The sequence below is a fragment of the Oratosquilla oratoria genome, chromosome 35 (assembly GCF_046742065.1).
Source record: "Oratosquilla oratoria isolate Oo_2021 chromosome 35, ASM4674206v1, whole genome shotgun sequence".
Classification (NCBI taxonomy): Eukaryota; Metazoa; Arthropoda; class Malacostraca; order Stomatopoda; family Squillidae; genus Oratosquilla; species Oratosquilla oratoria.
The window spans coordinates 24,668,391-24,680,245 of NC_134811.1; the positions used below are offsets into that span (position 1 = coordinate 24,668,391).

The 11,855-nt window shown below is 39.5% G+C and overlaps 1 protein-coding gene across 2 annotated transcripts in view; it reads right to left on the reverse strand.

The window, feature by feature from the left end:
- Positions 1-1,885: 1,885 nt before the first annotated feature.
- The window catches only part of LOC143018587 (uncharacterized), a 31,062-nt gene continuing 21,092 nt past the window's right edge, over positions 1,886-11,855 (reverse strand). For both annotated transcript variants that reach the window (XM_076174082.1, XM_076174081.1), the window contains 3 exons: positions 10,190-10,393; positions 9,540-9,735; positions 1,886-6,107 (listed from right to left, as the gene is read on the reverse strand). In XM_076174082.1, the coding sequence (XP_076030197.1) occupies positions 5,972-6,107; positions 9,540-9,735; positions 10,190-10,393 (536 nt within the window). In that variant the 3' untranslated portion in view covers positions 1,886-5,971. The remainder of the gene's footprint in view (positions 6,108-9,539; positions 9,736-10,189; positions 10,394-11,855) is intronic.

Below are 11,855 nucleotides of genomic sequence, written 5' to 3' on the forward strand. Positions count from 1 at the left end.
AGGAGGCTCAGGTAGCTGCCGAAGTTTTCAGGAGAGGAAGGAGCCGCATCATCGCCTGGAGCCAAATCAATCACCAAGAGAAAGAGGACTCTGACGGACTCTCCGGAGGTCTGCAAGGAGGAGAGATCTTCCTTCCGGAGGAAAAAAAAAACACCTCTGCAGGGGAGGAGTCTTCAAAAAGAACATAAGAACGGAAGAGAGTGCAAGAGATCGTAAGGCCTACACTAAGCAGTTCCATGCCTATTCATAAAGTTACATAATTTTCTTATAATACAACCGATAGTTTCAACACTCACTGCATTTTTACTAATTGTATTCTATTCGTTAACCACTGTTGGTAAGCCAACTCCTACCCATTTTTTTAAACCGAAATTTATTCATGGTATTTGTAATGGGGAATCTTCCCTCAACAAGGTTATACTGTACATCTTGTAGCCGATGTATTCAAGAATGATGGCAGGATTAGCCTCATAACAAACTTTTTCCCAGCTTGGATGGGGGGGGTGGAATAAAAGGCATAATAACAAACATACGCTTTTATTGACAAGGAAGTGGTGCATTGTGAGTATTCAGGATGTGTATGGATAACTTGATCAAATTATCATTTGTGGAACTTAAGACTCGGCGAGAAAAAAGGTAGTACAGTATTTCCCTGTAGACAAAACAATGCGCATGTGTATATTTACATAAATACATAATCATTTATACATCTTAATTTCTCCATTTCATGCGCATGTGTATGTACATAGGTGTGACCATCCGGTCCATGGAAAAAAATATCAGAAATGAGGGACTAAAGAGAAAAGGGTATTACAATATGTCGTCGTTCAACTTATCCGTCCAAAGTGAGTTTTAGAATCTCGAACTGTTACAACTGATTTTACGAGAGTGGAGTTATTTCACTGCTACTAACCTACTTCCCCATCATTCTAATTCATTGTTCCTTATTACCCTTGATCTTAATGGTTTTAGTTCCTAATGAAGCTGTGAAAAGTACATTTGAACTTCCATTCACTTCAAAGTAAACACTTTTATCACGATTTCCTTCAAGTATATCGATCTAATTCAGTAACTCATTGTTGCACCCTTTCTGTTCTGTTTGGCTATAGCCATTCATACAGGGATCAAGAAAGTGAAATAGAGATAGGAGACATGTGATCTGTTGATTTCCCCGCAATACTGCTTGGGAAACTGTACGACCCAATGCTGGACACGGAAAGAATATGTGTCGTGATAAAAGTAGAGTTCTTCGTGGTTCACAACACGGTCATCTGACAAGGCTTAGGAATAATACAAAAATATAACTAGCCAGTAAATGCAACTACAGCCCAACTGAGTGGCAAGTCACCTGAAAGGAACGGATGCGTATGGAGGCAGCACGACGGAGTCGTTCAGTTGCAGCCGTTCCGAAAATGGAGTCCACCAGCGCTCACTGAGACAACCTGCTGGTTGGATGGATGTATCTGGAGTCATTACATTCCCTGGCCTTCTATGATCAACACTTCGAGGACGGAATCAATTAACTACTTGATAATAAAGTCCTTCTTACAATTAGTTTGAACTGCTATTGTGTTCATATTAGGTGTGTTGCAGTTATGTATGCCATATATTCTGATTTTGCTATGAAAAGGTAAATATGTTTTGTGTGTACTGAGTGTCCTACAATTCATAAGATGTAAAAGCAGTTTACTGTCTTCATCTCATGGACACAACTAACTCAATTTTTCTAAATGGAAAAATAATTAGCTATGCACTTTACAATCGTTACTATGTTCATATCTCACAGCGTACTCAGTGTTTACAGCTTTAAAATCTTGCTAAATAGTTTATCTATCAATCAAGGCATGGTGATAATATATGGAAAGCCATCGTGTGTGTGTGTGTGTTTTTACGTTCATTACATCAGTTTTGGACTTTCCTCCGCTGCTTGTATTACTAAATGAATTGTGAAGATTGTTGGTGAATGGTTTGTGAAGAAGGACTATCTCGAAGCGATTTTTAAGCGTGTTCTCGATGAAAAAGAAGCAACTTTCCCGCAGACCCCAGATAATAGGATCTCTTCTTCTCTTTTGGTGTCCGTGGTACACTAATGAACGCTTTTCACTTGGCCAGCACCTCGTGAAGAAGCTTCCCCTATACCTGGCCCTTACCCTTGCCCTTTGATCTCCCCTGGCACAACATGGAATGGCCGAGCATCAAGTAGCCTTAGCGGAAGGGCATATCGTAATGCGAGGCTACGACTTCCCTTCATCGGAAGAGGAAGCAACCCTGTGAGCCTTAACATTAACCAGGTTGTGGAATCGTTGAAGGTATCCAAGCCATAATGGAACTGAAGTAGACGAACAATATAGTGGTAGCTGTTCGTACAGGAAGCAACAAAATGGGCAAGATCAACTCAAAGTTCCATGGGCTTTCCCAGGAACTGGGAGATCATAATAACCAGCACGTAGTCTGTGGAGTCCTGCCGAGGTACTCTGTTGGGACGTAACAGGACAACAAAACCAGATATCCTAACGAGACAACTTTCCAGCTGTGCACACAACCGGAATTGCTTTCTTTCTGAAGTGACCTGTATATTCTAGACAGGATTTACACTTCCCGAAAAAGTCAAATCTGTTTTTACAAATCTCCCGTTCGAGGGAGAAAACAAAAAAAGGAACCAGTGACCACAAATTGAGTGAACTGAAATTACAAAATAATCTCAGAACAGACATGAGACTGGTCTATGGCGAAAGCTACAACTCAAAGACTGGTTATCATAATTAGGTGGTGGACCTCTAGAAGATGTGGTAGTTATTTGAAAGAATAAGCACTGAATTATTTCATATTCTAGTTCAATTAAGACGTCTCCATAGTCAGTCTAGTCCAAAGTGGCTGGATATAAACAGAGAGAAAAGATTATGGTTAACAGTAAGGAAGCACAAAAAGATTAAATAAATTATTTGACGTGTGTAAAGTAGGAAGCGAAAAGTTAAAATGAAAACTTACACAACTAACACAAACCCAAGAGTGTTCTATAGTTAGGACAAGTATAATAAATCTAACAAATCATATTGGTCCACTGATATCTGCCAACGGTCATTTCGTATATCTAGAAGATGTATGTTATCACAAGTTACACCACAGGTATCTTAAGTAGCTGCTAGTTCCATATTCACATGTGACCAATCTCGACAGAAACTGTTGCTCATTCATGTCGTGAATTGGAAAACGGAAGTTCGCTTGGTTTTCTGAATGACCAAAGTGAATACTGGCAGATGAGACTTAAGATTAATAAAATAATTATGCCTCACAGTAGGCACTCACGGCTGGCATTCCCGTTTTCACAGAAATCCGAAACTAAATTACAAATCAGTTAGAAATAATATTAAAAACTATCACAACTGGACATAACTCTAATCAATGGAAACTGGCAAACATGAATCTTAGATTACAAAAAGGCGAAAAACAGAACCTAGAAAAATACAGGCCCATATATTTTAAATCACCTAGGAAACAGCTATCTAATCAATGACAACCAACACGCAAATAATCTTGCGAAAGTAGACTACAAAAACAATACAATGCGGTCACCTCGCAACGTGATACTGGAAGCAATGTGTCTTTGATAAATCTCAGTTTTGAAAAAAGCTTCTGATACTTCCACATACTAAAAAAACTTCTAAGCTCAAAATTCATGGCACTGGAGTGATATTAATGAGATGGACTAGAAACTGGCTAAACATTCGTAAATAACACGTTATTCTTATTGGCAAAACTTCCACACGGAGAGATGTTATGAGTGGAGTTCCTTAGGGTTCCGTTCTTCGACTATTTCCGTTCACAATATGTATGTATAAATGATCTAGATCAAGGAATGAAATCTATTATATCTAAAATAACGACGACGCTTAACTGTGAATAATAGCAAATGATTTCTAATATTAAACTGAATATTCAAGAATATTTTGACAAGATGGCAAAATAGTCTGAAATTGGGCCTGTGTGTGTGTGTGTGTGTATATATATATATATATATATCACAACTAACACCACAGTCGGAAAAAGAGTTTAATAAACGAGTCTATATATTTCGGCTGCTAACTGCAATTCTCTTCAGTTGTGACTGTGGTGTTAGTTGTGATTTACAAATGTGTTACTGCATATATATATATATATATATATATATATATATATATATATATATATACATATATATATATATATATATATATATATATATATATATATATATATATATATATATACGTTCCTAAATGAAAAAATATATATTTCTAAATATTTGAAATCTCTTTAAACAAAATCCAGTCAAAAAAGGTCTCACAACTATGTGATCCTTAGTAACGATCTTGTATCAACTAATCATTGCATTCTTGCCTGAGAAAAATACACTGAAGACCATAGGACTAATTGCAGGATCTTTTGACTTCTAAAGTAAAAAACTATTTCCAGCTAACTATGTACATCGTTGTCTGTCCTCATTTGGAATATGCAGTTTCCATCTGGTCCCCAGTCCTATTAAGGTTATGTGTCATTTCGAAAGGGTGCAAATACGAGCTGCTATACCGAAATATCAGGAACAACTTAAAAAAAAAGTAATACCCTTTTCTCTTTCTAAAACAGTCGATGTGAATCTATTGCAAGTTTTAGATATTTTTAGAACTAGTGAATGAAATCGGCAGAAATATTCTTGGCCTGAAAACAGAACTATTACTGAATTATCATCAAGCCGTAGGTTTTATCACGAGATAGGCCAAAGAGGTATACAACATAATTCACTATTTCAATACTCAAATAACCATTCCATTTGCTGAATAAAACCGCTTGGATTCAGCTAAAAGAAATATATATATTCACTTGTGGGTGTGTCTAGTTGCAGTCGGACACTTTTCCAACCGGACACCAAAACCACCACACCATTCTGTCAACGAAGCGACCGCCAGGACCGTAGCCTCTCGTCCTTAGGGTCAGCGTTCGGGCGTCGGCGATTTCTTCCACCTTGTCTACCACTAGCCTTGGCGATAGATAGCTTGCAGCATCCGGAGCTTCGGTGCCAAGTCTAGCCTTCTTCGCTTTGCTTCGCTTGCCAGGGTCGTCAGGGAGCGGAAGAATTTGGGTGATGTAGGGTGTTGGGGGAGGGGCGCGCGATTACATAATCAGGGTCCCCTTTAGTCCTTTCTCAGGCAATTTGGTGCGTCGCAATGAGAAATTCATGTTGATATTCCTAGACGATACTAACAATAGTAATAGAATGATAATATTAATGACAATGATAACAACAGAAATCATAATCAATACTAATGATAATATACTATTATTATTATTATCACTATTATTATTATTATAATTATTATTAATGATGATTATAATGATGTTATAATTATCATTACTCTCATTGTTGATAATAATAATAATAATAATAATCATAATGATAATAATAATGACATTAATAATAATAGTAATAATTATAATAATAATGATAAAATAGCAATAGCAATAATAACAATAATGATGACAATCATATGAACAACAACGACGATGAATCCGTGGTAATGATACTGATAATGTCACTTTTCAACCTCCTTTTAGTGATCAATCATGAATTCGCAAAGATGTGTAGTTATCATTTGGCACTTTATATACTATGGATCGTCTGTCCCCTCCACACTCGCCAAGAATTATCAATGAAATGTTTAGAAGATAATTTCACTAGTTACTATACGTACTAGAAAATATTTATAAAATTTGAGACAAAATAAAGAATGAGAAAGCACCCTGGCGGAGAAGAAAGGAAATATAAAAACAAAGAGGAAGGCGGGGGGGAAAATATAAAGATTGACGAGGAAGCTCAAACCCTTTGAGAAAGGAAGAAAATCTCGGACGACGATGGAGAAAGGTCCGAAGAAAGGCAGACACAAGGTAGAAGAGAACAGAGGAGACTGAGCGAGGAGATGGAGACACCCAAGTATTTCTAAGAAAAACACGAGCCATCGAAAGCGCCAGGTTTGAATATCTCGTAGAGAGCCGTGATGGTGGAGGCCACGCCTCCGACGAGGCCAACAACGATGATCTCCCACAAGTACGCCTTCTCCCACAGCGGCAGTTGTCTGAAAGTTGGAGAAAATATATACGTCAGATTTTTTAAGAAAACGTAGCTAGTAATAACCAGTTACAAAAATTCAGCTTTAGTGTGTACATGTATATACATATATGTACAGCTACACAGAAAACTATCGTTAGTAGGGGTGTCGAAACATTCGCTAATGAACATAACCTTATGATACCGAAGGGTTGCTATTTCTGGGGTTCGAATTGTTCGAATTCCTTCTGAACGAATATGAATCGAATAATAGTTCCTGAGTTCATATGGATTCACTATGACATGATAATCTTATTTCCGATGGAGACTTCAACTTGTCTCAAATAGTTTCGTGGTTTTGTGTCAAAATGATTAGCGTGATTTACTAACGATAGTTTTCTGTGCAGCTGTACACACACACACGCGCGCGCACAGACACATGTATATATATATATATATATATATATATATATATATATATATATATATATGTGTGTGTGTGTGTGTGTGTGTGTGTGTGTGTGTGTGTGCGTGTGTGTGTGTATTCACTACATTCTTCTTTATACGCATCACTTTATTGCCTTTCACATCACAACACATCTCGAGTAAAGGAGCATCTGTGTTGCCTCGCCACACTGTAGTACATAGTTACATATAATTATGTACACAGAGCAGCGGTGCCACAAACCCCACGCACATGTATAAACACGTGTGTACACTCACACACACACACCACCGCTGCCAACAATAGTTGTAAGATAAACAATGCTCAAAGGCGGTCACGTCAAACTATTTCTCCTTTGCCAACTTTAACGCACCCACTGGTCATTTTTCTTACTTTTGTCATCTTTATTCTCTAAGGCATCACATTTTGCAAATATGAAGATTTTCATTGTCTACTTCTAATGAATAAATCATGTTTTGTGAACTTGTTCAATTAAGCCACCACTGGCTTACTGACAGCTATCCCCCCCCTCCTTAACCGTCAATACACAAATCCGAAAATATGCTAAATATAAAATTTCACCTCTGTAGAGGTCCAGTCACTACACGGCACCCAGCACGTGCCAACTGAGGCTAAGCAACATAACAGATGACATACACATATCTATTCTCCCAGGCGGCTGCCTCACAGTACGACCCCAACATGTCAAGGTTGGGGGATCTTTGGCAGGACTATGAGAGAACGGTCTGCTTCCTCCGTACCTCTGATGCCAGATCGAAGTGCGAGCGAGGAGTCAAAAAAAAAAAAAAAAAAAAAAAAAAAAAATAAAAAAAAAAAATCCTGGTGGCGTACTGGCAGTGTGAAAAAAAAACCATCCGTATGGACATACTAGCAGGGATAACCCTTGAACTGGTGTAGTCTCGTCACACAAATAATAATCAAAGATAAACAACTCAAAACAAATAGATGTATGAATAATTAAACAAACACACAGATAATAACAGATGAACAAATAAATTAATGAATACATTATTTAGACAATTAATTGTTTTACTAATTATTCCTATGATTTTCTTTACTACTTCACACCGCCAGTTGGCAGTCCAGTCTTCAAGGCCTTCTGAGATTTCTCCTGTGTCTCTGAGACAACGAACGGTGGAAAAGATGGCATCAAGACATAGTAAGATGTGGTTTTCCTTTACTTGACAAAATCGCCTGGCATTAGAACAGAAACCTAAAGTCCATCTGCCTGGCAAGAAAGATTGAACTGGTAGTTCAGTCAGATGCGACGACTATAATTCCTATCTGACAAGTCTGGGTATAAGATGACAGTAAAGAAACGTTTTCCTCAACTTTGTAAATGACAACGCCTGGTGCTGATCTACGGAGAAACCAGACGGTTGAAAGTAATGTCAGGTTTCGAGCATCAATTCAGGTGGTAGATTTTGTACAGACAGGATTGGGAAGACAAGGGAAGGGAAACACTCTGGAAGTGCCTTAATTCGAAATTGGTCTAAGAGTAGAGTTATTCACTTAATTAAGGCATCTCAAGAGCCCCTTGTTTCCCTTCCCTTGTCTTCCTCTATCACTTCAGTGCCTCCCATACTGAATCACCCAAGACAGTCACTCCCCAATGCATATTGGTCTTTTGACTCCTGGGGCACGTCCGTCGAGTCTTCCTCTTGCCGGGACAAGGAACGGCAGACTGAGCCGGAAGATGCCAATATTTGATCAAACCAGTCAACATAAAAAACACAGCTTTGAACCACTGAAGTAAATTCACTTGAGTGTTGTAGAGTCTAGAAAACAAATCCTTTGACACATTGCTTGGGTGCAATGGTATCCAGAATGTGTAAAAAGTCACATAAAAAAGGATCAACCATTGATAACTTTGGTAAAGGATTTAAACAAAGTTATTTTGTTTACTCGTCACGAGTGACCGCAAGCGTTTTCTATACCTGTTACGAAATATCAAACCCACCCTGCAGATATTGCTGAGGAACTTGTTTTTCTAAACGTGCGCAGACGTCATGGGGTGTGATCAAGTTTGGAGACAGGCACATTTGTCTTACATCCTCGGCGGCGACCGCATGGCGCATTCTGACCAAATCTTGGCCTTTGTCCAGAAGAAACACCTTTTTACTAATATAACTTATATTGCTCTATGGCCGAAGTTTCTGACTCCCCGCCCCATCCCTATTAGACCAAGATGTCTACAACTTTATATATGGTAGTTATTTGCCAGCCCTGACAAGTCCTAGTAACACCGTCGCCAGGGCACGTTGTACATTAGAGCACAGCCCAAGCGAAACAGTTTTTTTATCGTCTACTACACTAATGCCATAGAAACATGGGCCTCGTGGTTGTCACCCCACAGCAACAGGTTCCTCTACTTCGTATCCAGCACTAGTCATGCGAATCGCTACACTTCGAGAAGGTCTGCCACGCGCGTCTGGCAACGCGTCCTCATTCCTGAGTGGGTTAAACATAAATATTCCCCAGAGCACTTTCGTCGGTCTCCCCTTGGACTGCCCTTAACCTCGTAACCCTTTACGGACCGTAGGTAGCTCTAGGCCAGCGGTTCTCAGCCTTTTTTTTCGTGGACCCTTTTCAGCGTATATCATTCATCTTTTTAAGTTTGACCAAAGAAATGAAGAATGGACTTCTGTTGTTAATTCAATCTGTAACACTAAAAACGGCATGGTGCCCTGTAGATTTTGTCGATTGTAGAATATGTAGAATTGTACATTGTAGAAAGACCTATATCCTAAATAGTATGAGTTCTCATCCACCCGATAAGCAAGTCCATGTAAAGGGTGACAAAGGTACAATTTCCCAACGTCTAAAAACAAAACAACACGTCATAAGTCAATGGTGTTAAAAAAATCACTTACCTACAAAGGAGTGATAAAAATCCACGTGCTAAACCCTCTCGTGTTGGTCTCGCATTCAATTAGTTATGAGTTCGAATCCCGCAATTCTAAACCCTCACCGGAAGATTACGATTTCTTTTACCTTTCCGGTTCGCCGTTGTCCTTCTTGAGGGAGCAGAGCTTCATGTAGCACAAGGGAGGAAGGACGAAGGAGCACAGGGTGATGGTCGATCCTCCCACGAGGTTGAGGATCTTGCCGAACTGAGGGACTGCAAGACCGATGAAGACTTCGAATACGACGATCGACGTGCGAAGAGCACAACGCTTCCAGCAGAAACCTGGAGAAGAAGTGGATGGAATACAAGTTATTGTTGTTCTTATGGACTGTAGTTTGTTACCAGCGCTTCTATAATTGTGGACACTCGCGCGTAAAAGACGGGAAGGATGGATACACTCTCAGGGCAAATCGTGAGAATCCCATAAAATGGAATGAAAATTTGTCAAAAGTGAGTTGAAATTCGATCTCGTTCAATTCATTATGAAATTTTAGTTGACTTAACCTAACCTTAATCTAGATTACCTAATTGGGCAACTTTTCCTGATTAAACGAGTAAGAACAGAAATAAAAAAACAAATGGATAAATAAATAGATTAATTAATAAGTAAATATATAAAGACAAATAAACAAATAAATAAAACAAACGAACAAATAAATTAATAAAATAAATAGATAAAGAAGTAAACAGATAATAAATAAGAATTACAGAAAAAACAGGACGCCTAGATACTCACGGTTGGGAATTGCTAGAAAGTCTTCGAAAGTCTGGGAGATTGGGTTAAAACTGATGACGTAGGTGCCTATAAGGTTGATGATCTGCATAATCATGGCCACATGGACGACCACACCGTCGATCTCGGTCAAGATATTGTCGGAAACAGCATTTCCTATGAGGATGTACCCGGTGGCACCCACGGGGAGATACAGCATGAGGATCACTGAGAAAGGAGAAAAAATATTTCGTTAGGATGACTGACTTGCTGTCCGTGGCACACAAGAAAAAAAAAATAATTTGGTTGTCCTTCGCATAAGCAGATGATAGTGAAGATGTGGCGGAGCAACAAGGAAGGGGGTGGAAGAAGAAGAAGAAGAAGAAGAAGAAGAAGAAAATTATATACAGACACACACACATACACAATAGTATGTGAAATACCAGGCCAATTATTTTTTCAATTTCACTGCTTTGTCTATACTCTGTTCCTCCATTCACCTATAACAAAAACTAGTTGCAGTTTTTCTCAATGAAATACTTACTCCCTCCCCTTACTTATATTACATCATTGCTCATAAAAATGGTTGTGGCCATATTACAGCTGTCAACATGATGCTTCAAACGTCACTTTGAATTGTCACGGCAATGCAGCAGATGAGGTTGTTGGTATTGTCCCTGTACTCCATTCATTCATTCATTCTGATTCGTCGGAGACTTACTGGAAGATCTTCCCCCCAAATGATGTGAAACTTCTGGCGCTAACTGGTCGGAAGCTTCAACGCATGGAACTCGAAGTCGCCCTCCCTCCCCAAGAAGTCCAACCCCCACCACCATAAAAAAAAAAAAAAAAAAAAAAAAAATCGTATAAAATATGTCGCGTATACTATTGCTGATTTCAGCCCTGTAGCACCCTATATCATTTTTATTCTGTCTGACAGCCAACAGTGATCGGCAGCCCGGAGGTCAGGGAGGCTCCGGTTAAGTCTTTCAGCTGAATAAAGTTGCTTGGAACAGGGATAAAATCAATATAGGAGGTAATTGAGCTGCCGAAACAAGCCTCCGGGGGCTGACACCTCCAGAAAGAGGTGAGGTTGTTGATTGGATCTGAAGACGAGCATCGAGGGGATGATTCTCTCCCACGTACATCTTGGATGACCACCTCGTCCTGGCTACGAGTCCCGTCTGATTTCTTGATTTTATCTAATATCATCAAATTACGTCACATTTCAAATTCAGATGTGACGGTTGAAAACCGTTAGCGATAACGTTCCGAACCACCACTGCCCTCCAGGGTCCCGACCAATCGAGGCCCAGGACAAGATGGCGGGGCCTGACCTCTTTTGTGTCTCGAGCAACCCCCCATCTATAAGTGCATAAAATCGCTTGCTAGTAAGAAATACCTAAAAAGCAACGCGTGGGCTCTTTTAGGCTTCCTACACATCCACTTCGTAAATGACTTCGAGCGAGGATGAGGGCAAAGCCCCATTTGAAGGAGGTCATGCCCGATCGAGACCCCCTTTCAGGAAATCCCCCCTCCCGCCCTTGAGCTGCTCCATGAAATCGGCTGGCCTTGGCCCAGCTAGAAAACTTCATGAGGAACTGCCTCGTCAGACTGAAGTGCTTGAAGCCAACTGCAGCTGCCAGAGAGTGTTTTGCAACTTTCACTACAATTTGGATCATGACATTTT